Source organism: Schistocerca nitens, chromosome 4 (assembly GCF_023898315.1).
Source record: "Schistocerca nitens isolate TAMUIC-IGC-003100 chromosome 4, iqSchNite1.1, whole genome shotgun sequence".
Taxonomy (NCBI): domain Eukaryota; kingdom Metazoa; phylum Arthropoda; class Insecta; order Orthoptera; family Acrididae; genus Schistocerca; species Schistocerca nitens.
Window position 1 is genome coordinate 230,042,265 of NC_064617.1, and position 18,354 is coordinate 230,060,618.

Here is an 18,354-nt window from a genome sequence, read left to right on the forward strand (position 1 = left end):
GGTATAGAGTACTCAAACAGCAGGAGCAAAGTGCAATTGGTTGATTTTTCTGATGCTGACTATGCTGGCGATCTTATATCGCGGAAGTCAACAACAGGATTTGTTTTTCTTTCGGCTGGTGGTCCTGTAACCTGGACTTCTCAGGTGCAAAAGGTTGTTGCTCTAAGTGTAACTGAATCTGAATATGTAGCTGCTGCTAAGGACACAATTTGATTGAGAAAATTACTAGGTGGTCTGGGAATCAAGTTTCAAGAACCAACTATGTTACAAATCGACCACCAGAGTGCAATCAAAAACTCATGAATATCACAAACGCACCAAACATGTAGATGTACACTTTCATTTCTTACGTGGAAAAGTGCAGTGTAAAGAGATAACAGTTTTTTATATGTGTACCAAAGAACAACTTGCTGATATGTTGACCAAAGCATTAACAAAAGAAAAAATTGTATATTTGCACTCAAAACTCAATGTTGTTAATTGGTAAATGCAATCACTTAAACAGTGGGAGTGTTGGAAAGGTTTTGCATAATTGAAATTGTGTGTGTTTGCAGTTCTTGTTCTTGTTGATGCTCGCATTCAGACCACTAGTGCATAGAGTTTATTTATGTGAGTGCAGCTGTTTGTGTTTGTCTTTGTTGCAGTGGAAGTATTTTTTGAATTTTTTTGTTGCTTGTGAAAAGTCAGCCATTGTAAAGAAAGCCAGTTATTTAATTAATAAAATAAGTTAATACACAGCTTTATTAATCTCTCTTAGCAAACCTCCACTATCTGCATCATTACCTCTGCTGAAATGTATAATTTGGTGATGTATATCAACTTTTTGTTTTTGAGATCAATGAGTAAACCATAATGATAAAGGAAATTAGCTCCCAATATGCCTTTTGACATGTCTTCTCCAATGAATGGCAATTCAACATAGCATTTGAGCCCTAAATCAATGGTTAACAGCTTTGAACTGTAATTTTTATCTCTGATCCATTTGCAGCATAAAGATTGAAGTTCGCCGGAAGCTTAACTTCCTTGTCATTTGAAACTGGTATAAGACAGACCTGCACTGCTATCTACCAGAAAATATCTTCTACAATTTTGATCTGTAACAATTAGGTGATACTGGCAGTTCGATGTGGGTAGTGGGGTAAAACTCTTATTTCAACTTGTTGCAGAAAATGATGGATTGCATATTGAACATGTTTTGCGCCAGTCACACGGAAATTAATAATCCGATTTGATTTTAATTGATGCTTTTTATGCAGTTTTTGGCCTCAGGACAATTAAAAGCTGATTTTCCCCATTTGATGTGATATGACCTTGCCGTGGTGGATGGGCTTCTGTAACTAACAATATGACACCTGTACACCCGTGCACACTGAGTAGTACACTTTTTTTAATGTAAAACTTACACCTTAGGCATTGTTGTATGATTTGTTTGTCATTTGTAGTCGACCACTATTAAATTATGATGCTTACAGTGCCATCTATTGCTACATTTTGTAACTATTTATTTTTCTTCTGCCATACATTTTCCCCCTTCTCCGATAATATTCCGTTGCAATTTGACATCATTATGACCAGTGGTGTTATTTCTACAGTGGTTTGAAAGTTTAACTATAATCATCCTGTACTACAGGTGTTAAATCGGAAGAATTTAATGTGTGTGGGTCTATGGTAACTGGTGGAAGATCTCAAATCAAAAACTCCAGAAAACAAGACAAAAACTTCTGGTTAAAATTTTATGCTCACTTACATAAAATGAAGGACGGCAAGCTCACAAAGAAAATTCTCAACATAGCTCAATCGATGAGGAACTGAAACAAACAAAAATACCTAAAGGAGATTAGAATATGTGAAGAAATATTTCAAGGTAAAACGAAATTTCGTACCATAACTAACAGTCAAAAATTTGCTGAGAAGTCTTCTTGACAAGCTAGAGGATGGTCTGAATATGGAGGAAGAAACAGTGAACAGATGTAGAAATATGGACAGTAAGGGAGGAAAAGAAATGCTACATAAGTTCAGACATAACTTGGGTACAATGAGGAGAAAATTGAAAGGAGACCACATTACAAATGTGGCATTTGAAGGTAAAAGTTAAACAAATAATTCTGATCAGGTGTGCAAGTTCATGCTTTCCCATTCCAACAGCATTACATAACATGCATAAGTTATGTAAAATATGGATTCAGAGTGTGTGAACATTGATTGTAACCATAGAGGCATTAGACTTAAGTACTTAAGGTTACGTCAAGTAAGCGCATTGCTAGTACTGAGGATATCGCCATATGCCCCAGTACCGCGGGGTGCGGGACAGTGGCTCTAGGGGGGGGGGGGGCATATGGGGTATGGGGCGTGTGTTGTATGCGGGTGGACCAGGCGTAAGGGGTGTGATGTTTGTGAGCGTGGGCTAGTGATGTTTGTGAGTGTGGGCTATATAGCATCACTTGGCCTGCACTAGCTGATGATCTGTTAAGTATACTCATTTGAAAATTTAAAAAAAAAAATTGTAATAAAATCTTCTAAAAATTGTAGAGTCCACCTGCAGTTGCTAATCCTTGTTAATTGTGAAATCAAGGTACAGCCAGTTTCGTGATAGTGAATTGCATCTTAGGTTTAATCTACAACAACATATATATGGATTAGAGGCTGTTAAGTGAAAAAACTAATGGTGCGAACTATGAAGATAAAAAAGTGGTCACTTTGCTGGATTACATTAAGGCATTAAACCAAAGTGATGTCCCAATATTTAATAAGGCACATATCTTGACACCATCAAATGCAGTAGATGTTGAAAGACCCATCAGTAATCTTAGTTATGGGTCATTATTGGGGAGCATTCTAATTTGGAATTGGGAAAATAACATGGATAAGCAGAACAATACAAAAGTACAGCATCAGAATCTGGTAAATATAGTACAGTAGCAACTTACCAGTGTTGGACTCCTAATAGTGCTTAGAAAAAATAGCTATCTGGACTGCAATGAAGAAATGGTAACATTGTGTGAAGATGCGGTTAAGTCATAGCAGAAACTGACACAAGCTGTGAGCTGTACATACCATCAGAGTGCTATTAGGTGCTGGTAGAGGGCATGAGTGTTGTGTAAGAACATAGTACCTTATTTTTCAAAGATTGGGAGTTGTTTTACAAATGAAATTGTCAGTTGAAGATAAAGTGTACAATAACATGCGTTTGTTGCTTGTCATTGGTAACATTGCTTACGCTTTTAACACAGTGGAAAAACTCTGTATATTGTGCTTACTTTTTTTAGTTTTTTGTACAAATCCCACTAATTAAAAATTAAAACTAATTAAATTGTGAGTTATTGAAATTGGGCTTTCCGTCCCAGGAACAACTAGGTTAAATTAGATTAACGAATATGATTGGGCAGTAAATTATGAAAATAACTGACATTGAAAATGGAATCATGCTAGAAACAATGTATAATAAAACTAGGTGAGTGTGAACAAAAAGTCAAAATGCAGTGAATATGAGATACTGCCGTTGTTATTGCAAATGGGCTACTCATAGAGGAGGCCATAAAAAAATCAAAATTCGAGAGAGTAGCTCTGTGTCTCAGATCCAGAGAAAGTTTCAGTATGTAACTTTCATTGTATTTTGTGTTTTGATTTTCATAAATTGTTACATAGCCCTTGTCAGTTTTAGCTATTTCCCTAATTTATCTCACATTTGTAATCATTAACCTAATTTAACCGAGTTGTTCCTGGAACTGAAAGCCCATTTTAATCAGTCTTTTTTTTATCAGTTTTAATTCTTAATTAGTAGGATTTGCACAGAAAAAGAAAGCACACTACTGCTTATCCATGTACTCTTTCCACATGTACTCTCTCTCCTCTGCATTTAACAGTGGGATTCCCATTGCATTCTTAAAGTTGCCACCTTAGCTTTCAATTTCACCAAAGGTTGTGTTGACTTTCCCATCTGCTATGTCAGTCCTTCTGACAATCATTTCTTTTTCGATGTTTTCATATCTTTCATGTAGCCATTTTGTCTTAGTTATCTTGCATTTTCTTTTTGTTTCATTCCTCAGTAACTTGTGTTTCTATATTCCTGAATTTCTGTGAACATTTTTGTACTTTCTTCTTTCGCTGATCCACTGAAGTATTTCTTCTGTTACTCATGGTTTCTTCATAGTTACCTTCTTTGTACCTGTGTTTTTCTTTTCCAGCTTCTGTGATTACCCTTTTTAGAAATGTCCATTCCTCTTCAATTGTACTGCCTACTGAGCTATTCCTTATTGCAGCACCTATAGTGATAGAGAACTTCAACCATATCTAGTCATTCCTTAGTACTTCTGTGTCCCACTTCTTTAGATATTGATTCTTCCTGACTAATCTCTTAAACTTCAGCCTGTTCTTTATCTCTACTACATTGCATCTGTGTCTGTATTTGCTTGTGGGTACACCTTACAATCTATCTAGTATCTGATTTTGGAATCTCTATCTGATCATGATGTAATTTAACTGAAATTTTCCTGTATCTAGTGTTCTTTTAGAAATACACTTCCTCCACTTGAGAATCTTGAACAGAGTATTTACTGTTACTAGCTGAAATTTATTGCAGGACTTAGTCTTTCTCTTCTGTCATTTTCTTCTATTCCTTCCCCTACAAATACATTCCAGTCCCCCTTGACTATAAGATTTTCATGTCTCTTTATGAACTGCATTATCTATTCAATATCCTCATAAGTTTTCTGTATCTTGCCATCTTCAGCTTGCGACTTCAGCATGTATACATGAACTATTGTTGCTGGTGTTGGTTTGGTGTCGATTCTTATGAGAACAACCCTTTCACTGTGTTGTTCACAGTAACACACTCTCTGCCCTACCTTCCTATTCATAATGAATCCTTCTCCCGTTACACCATTTTCTGCTTCTGTTAATGTTACCCTATACGCATCGACCAGAAATCTTAGTCTTCTTTCCATTTCACTTCACTGACCACCACTATATCTAGACAGAGCCTTTGCATTTCCCTTTCCATATTTTATAGATTCTTTACCACATTCAGGCTTCTGACAATCTACACCCCGACTCATACAACACTGTTCTTCTGTTGGTTATTCAGTCTGTTTCTCATGGTCACCTCCCCCTCAGCAGTCCCCTTCTGGAGATCCAAATGGCGGGTTGTTCTGGAATTATTTGCCAGTGGAGAGATCATCATGACACTTTTTCAATTACAGGCCGCTTGTATTGGGCGAGGTGGCCCACTGGTTAGCACACTGGACTCGCATTCAGGAGGACAACAGTTCAATTCCGCGTCCGGTCATACTGATTTAGGTTTTCCGTGATTTCCCTAAATTACTCCACGCAAATTCCAGGATGGTTCCTTTGAAAGGGTATGGCCGACTTCCTTCCCCATCCTTCCCTAATAGGACGACGGTTCAATCCCGCGTCCGGCCATCCTGATTTAGGTTTTCCGTGATTTCCCTAAATCGCTCCAGGCAAATGCCGGGATGGTTCCTTTCAAAGGGCACGGCCGACTTCCTTCCCCGTCCTTACCTAATCCGATTAGACCGATGACCTCGCTGTCTGGTCTCCTTCCCCGAAACAACCAACCAACCAATCCTTCCCTAATCCGATGAGACCAATGACCTCGCTGTTTGGTCTCTTCCCCAAAATAACCCAACCCAACCCAGGCCACATTTCCTGTGGATACGCATTATGTGTATTTAATGCAGTGGTTTACATTGCCTTTTGCATCCTCATGCTGTTGATAAGTACTGATTCTTCAGCCTTTAGGAGCAGTTTCCCCATCCTAGGGGCAACAGAGTGCCATGAACCTCTGTCGGCTCCTCCCCTCTCTTCGAAAAGGCCATTGGCAGAATGAGGATAACTTCTTATACCAGGAGCCTTTGGCTGCCAATGCTAATTATTATCCAAAATTTAAGTGATGGCATGGTTCGAACCTGGGACCGAGGATGTTTCAATTACTAATCAAAGATGCTACCCCTTGGCGCTGCCCCTAGACCAGGTCCAAATTAGAATGTCCCTCAGTGATGACCCATAATTATCTCAGATTATTGATGGATCTTTCAACATTCATTGCATTTGATGATACCAGGATATATGCCATAGAGAACACGAGATTATATTGGTTTAAGGTCTTAATGTAATCCAGGCAAGTGACTGCTTTTCAATCTCCTTCATAGTAGGCTCTATTTATCTTTTCACTTAACATTTCTAATTCAAATGTATGTTTTTGCAGATTTAACCTGAAGATGTGATTCATTATCCCAAAACCAGTTGTACCTTGATTTCACAATAAATGAGGATCAGCAGCTACAGGCTGACTCCAGTTTTGTAGATGATTTTGCCACCTTTTTTTTTAAGAAACATTTTTAAGTGTGCATAGATCAAGCTGTGGTTTCGCACACTGAAAAATTGTGTGTTAAAGTATACTGAGATAGTTATTTTTCTAATATATGATTTGTTTCTGGTTTACAGATAACTTGGCATGAACTCGCAAGACCGCAAGTACATGGCTATGATATGTCATGTCTTGCAATTCTTTCAAGGTATTGCTTTGCATCTGGATCAGAGGAGAAGGTTGTAAGAACGTTTAAGGCCCCCAGTAATTTTGTAACTAATTTTCAGTCCATATGTAAAGTGCGAGAAGATAGCACAGAATTTGCAGAAGGTACATAAACTTAATTTTCCAGTGTGTAACATGAGTATTGTATTACCTAAAAGATAAATGTTACAATTTGTGTTTGATATTTGTTTATGATTTTTTAAATATTTAAGTTGTGGACACCATTAATGCATCCACAGTAACTGCCACTTAAGAACAATTACTGATGTGTGCATATAAATACTGCCAATGGAAAACAATTACTGGTTGCTTTAACTTCATGATAGATAAATTTATGTCAACGAATTCTGTTTCAGAAATTCCCCAGGGAGCTGCAGTGCCAACACTGGGATTATCAAATAAAGCAGTTTATGAGGGACAACAAGTGCAGTCGGAAGAGAGGCATGTGAAAGATGAATTTCCTGAATCGTCTTATTTTATTCCTGTAAAATTAACAGGTATTTTGTCTAGTTTTTGTATTGTAAGCTTATCTTGATTTCTCATTCATGGGAAGCAGCTGTGATAACTGCTGCAACAACAGTCGTTCTTACTTGCTGATATATATTTATTATCTGTCTCTGCCCAAACAAGTTGCTTCCAAAAATTTGTGACTGATATGGCCTTGTCATTAACAGTAGATGAATCCTCTTGGTTGCTGGGGTTGTCCAGCAGATTGTATTTCAACATATACTCTGGATCTTGCATTTCACCACAGTCTTGGAGAATGTCCATTTCTATTCACTCTTCTTGCAGCTGGCACTTCTCGCCCACATTCTGTTCAGCTTCCACCACACTGGGTAGTGGAGGTCACAGTTAGCAGTATATTACTCTTTTGGTTGAGTATCTGGGCTTTCTAGTTCTGTGCTCCCTCTCTCCTGTCAGAGGTTATAATGGGCATCAACTAGGACCTGAATTCTTAAGCACCTTCCGTATGTCTGAGATCCATGCATTGGATGGCGAGGACTGGCTCCCACCTTGACCCTCTTCATATAAGTCACATTACAGAAGAATGCTGAAGATTAGGTGGGTAGATCACATAACTAATGATGAGGTATTGAATAGAAATGGGGAGAAGAGGAGTTTGTGGCACAACTTGACAAGAAGAAGGGACCGGTTGGTAGGACATGTTCTGAGGCATCAAGGGATCACAAATTTAACATTGGAGGGCAGCGTGGAGGGTAAAAATCGTAGAGGGAGACCAAGAGATGAATACACTAAGCAGATTCAGAAGGATGTAGGTTGCAGTAAGTACTGGGAAATGATGAAGCTTGCACAGGATAGAGTAGCATGGAGAGCTGCATCAAACCAGTCTCAGGACTGAAGACAACAACAACAACAACATAAGTCACATTGGCACTTTGCACATGAGCGGGTGCAATACCAGTGAGTGAGCAGAGCTTCTTCACTGGTTTTGGCTGTTGTCAACTGGCATCTTGTCACATTGTGCACTGACTCACTATTTACTCACCTTCTTTGCTCATAATGCATTAAGAGTAATTTGTTCATAACAAGATGAGACCGTACCTGCAAGATACAAATAACGGCATATTGAATGCAATAATGTTGGCTGTTTATTTGTCACTTTCTCAAGCCTTTATGTTAGGTGGAGAGGGGAAAAGGGAGGAAGGAAGGAAGGAGGGAGGGGGCAAGGGCATTAATAATGGCCTGTGACATTTGTAACATTTTCTCAACTACATATGATTCCTCATGTGGAAATTAATTATAAGTGTGTACATTCTCTAGCATGCAATATCTGCTTTACCAGCCAAACCTAAGCAGTGTGCTGTCTGCTCATGTGTTGTGATTCACTGTCTGCACTGTGAATGAAGTTGGATTCCTGCTTCATTGAGTATCAAAATTCTCAACACAATTTGTGGGCTTATAATGAGCTCGTAATGCCCACACAATAAAAGGGGTCTGTAAATTCATGTGTTGGGTCTCACTTTGACAAGATGTGACTATAAATGAAACCTTTAAATCTGTCACTCTCTGATCTGGTACATCTCTCCAGTCACTCAGATAATGTGCTGCTGTTGTAGCTTGACTCATTTTTACACAATGCATTCAAGTCAGCTTCCCTGTGTCACAAGAGCTATTGGAGTGTGACACCATCCTAACATTTTGTCACAGTTTGATGGGACATGATTTGTATGCTGAGCAGAGGACACCAGGTAGTGTAGCGAGTGATGCGCCCTCCAGTGTAGGTGACAATTCTGCCTTTGTGATCTTATCACTAAATTTGTAAAAAGAAGGGTATAATGTCTTTCCAAATTAGTTGTAACTACCTGACAGTTAAGTATCTTCACCCTTAATATATTCTGATTCTTATTTTATTATTTATATTCATAACCATGTAGTTTTGATTACTTACAATTAGGTGTTAATGGCTGCACCATCAGCCACAACAACAACAACAACAACAAGAAAACTACTACTACTACTACTACTACTAAGTGGACACTGTAATGTGGCAGTTTTGGGTGGGGAGTTTTGATCTGTGATTGCTTAAGGTACCTGTAGAGATCGGAGCTGCACCACTGTATTTACGACACTGCCGGCCATTAATGAATGCCTTGTGTATTTTCTACTCCACTTTGATTTGCTTTGTGTTGTACGTGGCTTGTCATTCTTCTAGTTACTTTGAAATGAGTGAAGATACCACTCCAGACCTGTTATGGTGTTCCAGTGTGACTCCTATTGCCCTTGAAAGGAAATTTGTAATATGAAATGGAGCTCATAAAAATGATGCACAATGTGCTGAAGTGCTATGGGGTGGAACAGGAACACAGAGAGCTCCTACATCCCATTGCTCAGGCCTGTAAAAGAGCTACCAGTTATACTGGCTAAATTTTATGGAGTCTAGACAGGATTAGGAATTTTGCTAGCCCTCATCCCGGTGAATCACCTGGAACTTCTGGGAAGAAAAGGGCAGTTTTAGTTATAATTTGTATTGTGCAAGTGAATAGTTGTTTATATTCAACAATGCAGATAGGTTTGGATTACTTTATTTTCATTTTATTTTGCTTAGGAAGAGATGCAGCAATATTGAAGAAGAATTTGACGATTTCGGTAAATTAGTAATAAGAAATTCCACCAAGGAGTTCTATGTGGAAAAGAAAATAGTACCCAGTGCGTCGAAACCTCAAGCCTGTGGAGGTTGGGCAGTACCTCTTTAAAAATATACGTATGTTGATGGGATTTGTGTGGAGATCTGTATTGGGGGAAAAAAAGGAATCTTTATTAAAACATTGTGACATTGCGCTTTCACTGTCACATTTAATTGTGCATATGAAAAGTATTAGGAAAGCTCAGCAAGACAACTCGTGCATTGGCAGAAATCGTAAGACGTAGTGGATGTTAATGGCATGGGAAGTGCCTCCAGAAGAATGATAATGGCAAGTGTTCGATTGAAAAATTGGTTTGTGAGCAAGTGAAGCTGTACTTTAGGGTGAAATTAATCTAAGGAGACTATCATGGGCGATTCAAATATGTGAATTTTGAGAAATGGTTTTCAGATCTGGTGCACCCAAATCTTCTGCCCTATTCTGTCATTGTCATGGGCAGTCCATCTTACCATTTTAGGCAGGTGGACAAAGTATCATTGTTATATTACCCAAGAGAGTTGCTGATAGAATTGCTGCAAAATAGGAAGGTAGAATGCAGTAACAGCATGATGAAGGTTGAGCTGTATGCTCTTGTGGAGGCAAAGAAACCTAATGGAAAAAGACTTACATATTTGATGAACTGGGTAAGCACATAGGCCACACCATACTTTGCGTACCGCTGTGGAATTGCGAGGCGAATGCTATTGAAATGACGTGGACAGAGGTCAAAAGTTATATTAGGGAGCACATTATTGCTGTTAACATGTCTGCAGCAAATCGTCAAAAACTTACAGAAGCTGCCTTTTATTCCAATACTGCAAAAAACTAGGGATGATATTGCAGTAAAATGCAAGATGTGGAGCAGAAAGTGCAATGGTATCATGGTTCAAATGGCTCTAAGCACTATGGGACCTAACACCTGAGGTCATTAGTCCCCTAGTCCCCTAATGGTATCATGGAAATGGCAATTGATGACTAATCTCATATGGACATGGTGGGATATAGGGGTTCATCTCACACAGACACAGCTGGCACTGATTTCGTCATGCACTGACTTGGCTGAGAGTGACTTCAAAAGCCAATGACCCATGCGTGTGTCAGTATTAAAACCACATCATCACCAGCCTACGACTGAAATGAACATGTGATCATCAGCACTGGACATTGTCACAGTGGCAGAGCATTGCATGGTCTGACGCGCCTGGATACCATCTTTTTCTTCCAGGGGGGCAGCTCCTTGACACCTGTACTGCGCAATGGAGACAAGCTGGCAGCAGCTCCGTGAAGCTCTGGGGAACATTCACATGGGCATGCATGGGTCCAGTGGAGATTGTGCAAGGCACTATGATGGTCAAGGAATATTGTACACACCTTCAGGACAATCATGTTTTCTGATAGCAGTGGCATTTTTCAACAAGATAATGTGCCATATCCTGAGGCCAGGAGTGTAATGGAGTGGTTGGAGAACCACAGTGCCCAAACGTGGATGTAGCTGATTTTGGTCATGACGTACCTCTCAGTCCCCCGCCTGCAAGGTATAGAGCCGGCGGCCATTGCGGCGCAGGATCACCGCCGGTATCCAATGTGTATTGCGACCAAACCCACGTGCCCAGACCGACATACCCGGTGGAAAGCCGGGTACCCTGTTTTGTGAAGACTGGTGAGGACCAGGCCAGAGGAAGTGCAACAGAGTCCTAGGTTGGCGCCCGTGGAGGAGCTCTGCGGGGCTGCGTTCTCCCATTGGTGTGGTCTGGTATGCCGTCAGGAAGAACGTCAACGCCTCCTCCCCAGGAAATTCATGCACATACTTTTTCATCTGCGTCTTAAATGTGTGCACCATGCGCTCGGCTTCCCCATTCGATTGTGGATGAAAGGGGGGAGAGCAAACATGCCGAATACCGAAGCGCGTACAAAAATCCTGGATGGTCTGCGAAATAAACTGAGGTCCATTGTTCGATACCAGGGTGACTGGCAGACCTTCCACAGAAAAGATTTTTACTAGTGCCTGGATTGCAACTTTTGAAGTGGTTGAGGAGCAGCGAACCACATATGGGAATTGGGAATAAGCATCAATGACAATGAGACAAAAGCCAATGAGAAACGGGCCTGCAAAATCTATGTGAACACGTTCCCATGCCTGGGTTGCAGGCGGCCATGAAGAGAATGCTGACCTGAGAGATGCCTGTTGGCTCGCACACTACGGACAGGCGGCCACCAAGTGCTCAATTTCTCTGTCAATACCGGGCCAGTACACATGTCTGCGAGCCAAGGTTTTAGTACGGGAAACACCCCAGTGTCCCTCATGTAATAACATGAGGACCTCCCATCGTAAGCTTGCAGGAACAACCACGCGAGGAGCTGTATCATCAGTAGCCAGAAAGAGAACTCCTTCCAAGACTGAGAGGCAGTCTCGTAGAACAAAATAATTACGAAGAGGGTCCGAGGCCCGACCTGGAGGTCGGGACGACCACCCCTGCTGAACGAGGCGAACTACTTGCCGGAGAACCGGGTCAGCTGCCGTTCCCTGGCGATTCTACAACTAGTGATCGGGAAGCCATCAACCGCTTGGCGGAACGCCACATCCACCTGAAAACACATAATCTCCTCCCGATCGAACTTAGGATCCGGGCCCACCAGAAGACGGGAAAGAGCGTTAGCGTTGACATACTGTCCGGTAGGGCGAAAATGAATGTCATAATGGTACTTAGAGAGGAACAAAGCCCAGTGCTGCACTTTGTGGGCCGCCATATCCGGAATCTGAGAGGCGGGGCCAAATAACGATATTAATGGCTTATGGTCAGTGATTAACTGAAACTTCGTGCCATACAAGAAAGGGTGAAACTTGGCAACAGCGTAGACAATGGCCAAAGCCTCTTTTTCCACCTGGGAGTAATGGGCCTGCGCTGGACTAAGAGTTTTAGGCGCAAACACCAGTGGCTGCTCGGAGCCATCCGCGTTGCGATGGGCCAGGACCGCCCCACCCCATACTGCGAAGCATCTGTAGCCAGGACCAGTGGCTTATTAGGGTCAAAAGAAGCCAAACAAGGTGCTGACGTGAGGAGGCCCTTGAACGAGGTGTGTGGCGGAGAGCCAAGGGGATCTGCCTCACAAGTAGAAAACGCGGGCGAGCTGACGCCTTCAACGTCAAGTGAGCTTCAAAGTCTGAAACACGCCCCAGGCCCTCCTCAAAGATATCCTTAAAGTCAGAGATCAAAGGTTCCAATGATTGATAGGGAATGTCTTCGGAGACCAACTGTATGGTGTCTGCAATAGAAAAACCAAAAGCTTGAAAGGCATCCAACCCCAAAAGGTTAGCGGAGCTCGCATCACTGACAACAATAAAAGTAAGAGGCCAAGTGACTGATTTATAAGTAACGTCGGTAGTGAATTGACCCAGTAGGGAAATGAACTGTTAATCGTAACCGTGTAGACGCCAGTAAACTGGCGCCAACGGGGGCGACCCAAGGTTGGAGTAAGTTTCTGCATTCAACAAGGAAACTGCCGCGCCTGTATCTACTTGCAGTTGTAATCGGTGTGACCGAACCAACACCTCGATAAAGAGTTTGTGTGCCGATGCGTTGGGAGCCTGGCCCGATGAAACTTCCTGAATGTCAACGTCCATGTCCTCTGTACCTGCTTCCTTCGATTCTTTTGAGGCTGAGCGGCAAACTTTAGCTTTTTTATTACATTTGTGACAAGCGACCCAACGCTGGGGGCACTCTGACTGATCATGATGTATATAGCACGACGTACGGGATGGTAACAGGGGCCGGCGGCCGGAACTCTGTTTACGCGCTGTGTGGGAGCGGCTGTAAAGGCTGGATTGTGCCACTCGCACGTTGTCCACCCCGGATGCAGTGGACGCGGCCACGCTGTCCTGAACCGCTGTGACGTCGCACCACGCTTCCAACTGTTGACCTGCGGCGTGAGAGACTTCATACGATTGAGCAATGGACAGGACTTCAAGGGAAGGGTCTTCCAACTGCAGGGCCCATTGCCGGACCTCCCTATCAGGGGCCGAACGAACAATGACGTCGCGCACCATAATGTGGGCATACGACTGCTCCTTGACAAAATGATACTTGCGGCGAAGACCGTGCAGGGTAGCGGCCCACGCCCGGTAAGACTGATGGGGCTGTTTCTTGCATTGATAGAACTCGACCCTAGCCGCCACAACATGCGTGCGGCGGCGAAAATATTAAGACAGCAATGAACACAATGTGTCAAAAGACGGACGAGGGTTCCTGCAACGGCGCTAGCTGCTGAAAAACTTGATACAGCGAGGGAGATATCCAAGACAAAAAAAGAACATGACATACCTCCGCATCGGCAACATGAAACTCCTGGAAATTCTGCCGATGGCGATGTTCATATGCGGTCTCGTCATACGGGGCAAAGGGAGGAGGCAACGGCGCTGGAGAAGACTGCGTGGAGAGCAACGCCGGAAGCACTTGTTTCATGGTTGCCATGAGCTCCATCTGCTGCTCAACCAAAACCCACACTAAATCCTTCATGCCGTGGATAGGCTGCGAAACCGAAACAATGACGCCACACGCAAAAGAACAACCCTACTCGTCGCTAATTGTGTAGTAACACGATTCACCTTTCCGTCGCACTTCACCATGTCCGTTAGGCATGTCTTATGTGAACTCACTGGGCACGGCCCGTACTGCCTGAGTTGTTGCTCCGCCGGCAGAGGGCGCGGCTGAATTCTTGCGTGTCCTCTGGTTAACGGGACTTTACTTGCGGCAACTACTGTCCTTGACACGCCGTGTCGATGTGCGCCTCCCACGATCTTTCTGGTGGCTACTGCAGTGAGCTCCAATTGATGTGCTACCCCCCCCCCCCCCTCCTCCCTTCCAACTCATCAGTATGAAACCAATTGAACACACACGGGATGTAATTGAATGTGGCATTACAAATCATCATGCCTGCCCCCCCCCCCCCACCCTCCCCCGGAATTTATAGGAATTAAGGGACTTGTATGTGTAGTTGGGATGCCAGTTCCCTCCTGCAGTGAACCCAGGCATCATTGCTTCCATGCCATGATGAGTTGCCGCCAATATCCATACCACAAGTGTACATACCAGTTGTTAGGTAGCTGGTGCCATAATGTTCTGGCTGATCACTGTATTTTTTATTTCTAACCAAGAATCCTAATACAAATTTTCAGAGTTTTAGTTTCAAAAATGGATTTGTAATGAAATATTTCCATAAAAACTGTCATCCCTTATGTTACTCCCTTACAGGTTGATTTTCCAGAAACAATGAAACATGTATCTTTTTATTTCCAGTTTTTATGAATGTAGCTTTAAAAATGCTTTGGTAGTACATTAAATAATTTATTTTCAAAATAAACTTTCACCCACTATTTTATCCCTTCAGTAATTGAATTTCTAAAAATGGCAAAGCATGTATTTTTTTAACTTCTGACCAAAAAACGAAATACAAATTTTCATGGCCGTAGCTTCATAACTGGCTTAATGGTGACTTATTTTCAGAAAACCTTCACCCATTTAGGGATGAAAATTTGAAGGAACCCATACTAAATGATGCCTAAAATAACAGACCGACACTCTCTCCAAATTTCAAGTTTCTGTCCTTAGCAGTTTGGGCTGGGGGCTGATGTGTAAATGAGTCCATCAGGCCCTATTTCACCCCCTGAGGGGCTCAATTTTGTTTTTAACCAAGAAACCAATTTCAAAATTTCATAGATTTAGCTTCAAAAATACTTTCATAATGAAATATATTTGCAAAACATTTCATCCGCTATTTCACCCCCTTAAGAGTTGAATTTCCAAGAACACTGAAACACTTAGTGTTTTTTATTTGTAATCAAAAAGTCAAATATAGGTAGCTTTCAAATTCTTTGGTAATTATTTAATAAAGATTAATTTAAAAAGCAGACAACTACTTGCACCCTCATAGGCATTAAATTTCGAAAAATCTGAAATGTGTACATCTTTATTTCAGACTAAGAAACCAAATACCAATTTTTATTGTTTTAGGTTCAAAAATCCTTTCACCCCCTTACCGGTGGAATTTCGAAAAATACCTTTTTATTCAACGTTGGCAATATAAAATCAACACCCTCTCCAGACTTCAAGTTCCTGTCATTAGCGGTTTGGGCTAGGCGATGACAAGTCAGTTATTCAGGACATTTTCTTTTATATATAGAGATGAATGAATGAGGGCTGCTGTTTGAGCATACCCCCCCCCCCCCCCCTGATACCCCCTCCCCCTTAAGAAATATCTGCTGTAGAGAGAAAGGGGGCAAAATGTAGTTCGACACAGAGATTGTATTTATATTAATGTATTATTTTATGTTTGTGCATTTTGTGCTATAAGATAAGTGTAACATAGTAAGGAGTGTGCATTTTGCTGTATGATACCATTTCATTTAACACAGTGCATGCTGTTATAACATTAGTGATAAGTGTGTGGAAACTAGGAAGCAAGTTTCAGCACACAATTTGAAGTGCTAGATGATACGTGTGATGTCCTGAGCTAAATCTTTTGCTGAATGTTGGAATAGAGAAGTGTAGTCCATTGACAACAATAATAAATAGCTGCCAAGGAAGAAATTGTAGAAAATTACTAAAGGACAAGATTGGTAATTAGTTCATTGTGCAAAATATCATACAACCTGCTGCACCAATCAAAGAAGTTGTTAAAAATGTGGACAAATTAACAGAGAACTTATCAGAGAATGGTACATTAATATTAATTGGAGGCTAAAATGACACTGATAAGCCCATTGAAAGAGTTTTAAAGGGATTTAACAGATTCTATGAAACACGTAGTGAAATTAACCTGCAAAATGAGTGTAGAAATTCATCCAGTACCTCTTCACATGACATCCAAGATGTGAATGAAAAAATAAAGTGTGTGAATTGCTTTACATAGAAGAAAAATCAATACTGCTACAAATGTGTGTGGAAAGAGACTGACTGTGAATTTCAAAATCGAGTGGCTGGAAAGAAATGTTTATACAGTCCATAGTTTAAATTTAAGCGGTTGAGGAAAGATGTTCATATGAAGTCGTCTTTCCTCTTTTTAATATAGGTGTCAAAAATAAAAAAAACCGGGTACAATACTGCTAATATAGCGTACACAAATGAACAGACAAATAATAAATACTGCCTAGAAGTTAAAGAACCAACCAAATACAGGAAGACAATTGCAGGCCAACATGTGAGCACATAAGAAGCAAAAAGGATAAAACAGCAACACACCTGGTAAGCTGAATTTCAAACCTTCAGATATGGTAGCAAACCAGTTGTAATGGACCAGTAAATCCCTGATTCTTTAAAGAACAGAACTCCCTTGTTGAATCTTCTGCACTGGCTGTTACAACACTTTTAAATAAGTCACTTCCAGTTTCGCATCAATAGATATGCATCTTCAGGTGATCTGTACAAGAAATTAAAACAATACAGAATTGCAGTGGTGTGAAAATAGATGTGTACTGCCATTAAGTGCCATATATAAATGAGAAGTGTGTGCTTGCACATTTTTAAACGGTCATGGTGAGTCAAGTGATTGCTTAGAGCGCACGTCCGATTGTTCATCATGAAGATATAAACAGATAGCATGCTAAAGGCCATAGTCCATGATTAAACTGACTGGGACCATGGAGCTCTGATAAACGAAACTGGGTACACACATTTAAATTTGTTTTTATTATCGACTGATGTAATTTGACATTTTTAAAAAATGTGCTTATTTACTATGGATGCATTATATGCTTGCTAGTTCGAAAAATAGAGCAATATAAAATTCAAAAAATTCATGTTATTACCTAAGTTTTCTGGGATTATATTGTCTTGTATTCTAAAGTTTTAATCATTTTCAACTACGAATGTCTTCTAAAAAGAAAAATTTGTAATTGACTATATAACACAAAATAGTGCAGCTAGACACACTGTGAAGATAACACCCACTTTTCTTGTCATAGATAGCACCAGTTTGGTATGAGACACAAGCTAGTACCACCTCACACATGTGGCTCGTAATACCAACTCATCTTTACAGCTTACACTGTTGCCGAACACATGTCTGTGCTGTCAATGGCATGGTAAGAGATTGTCATGGACTACAGCTTTTAATATGCTATCTGTTTCTATCTTGGGATGATGAATGATGGGACTTGGCTCAAAGCAATTACTTTGCTGCACCATGACTTTTTAAAAACATGATACTACACACCTCTCATTGATATATGGCATTTTATGGTCACATACATCTGTTTTCAAGGCATTGTAATTATGTATTGTTTTAAGTTCATTTACAGGTCACCTGAAGATGAATCTTTATTGATGTGAAAGCAGTAGTGACATATTTAAAAATATTTTAATAGCCAGTGCAGAAGATTTTATTCATCCCACAAATAAAACAGCTTCAAACATCTGATTACTTTACAAATGAGTAATGCATTAAAAACATTTGACGTTAATTACATAAGTGAGAAAAGTTTGCAAAAGGTTTAAGATCATGCTTAAAATTTGTTGGAAGTCACAAAGTACCTTCATTCTCAAATATTGGATGAATATAGTCATGTTATTTACATCGATCAGTTACACTGCATGAAGACACACACACACACACACACACACACACACACACACACACACACACACAGTTTCCAACTATAATAATTCT

At 40.8% G+C, this 18,354-nt stretch overlaps 1 protein-coding gene across 2 annotated transcripts in view; it reads left to right on the top strand.

Annotated features, from left to right (window-relative positions):
* Positions 1 to 18,354, top strand: part of LOC126251410 (elongator complex protein 2) — an 88,956-nt gene that overhangs the window by 34,959 nt on the left and 35,643 nt on the right. For both annotated transcript variants that reach the window (XM_049951821.1, XM_049951820.1), the window contains exons 7-8: positions 6,463 to 6,655; positions 6,907 to 7,047. In XM_049951821.1, coding sequence (XP_049807778.1) covers positions 6,463 to 6,655; positions 6,907 to 7,047 — 334 coding nt within the window. The remainder of the gene's footprint in view (positions 1 to 6,462; positions 6,656 to 6,906; positions 7,048 to 18,354) is intronic.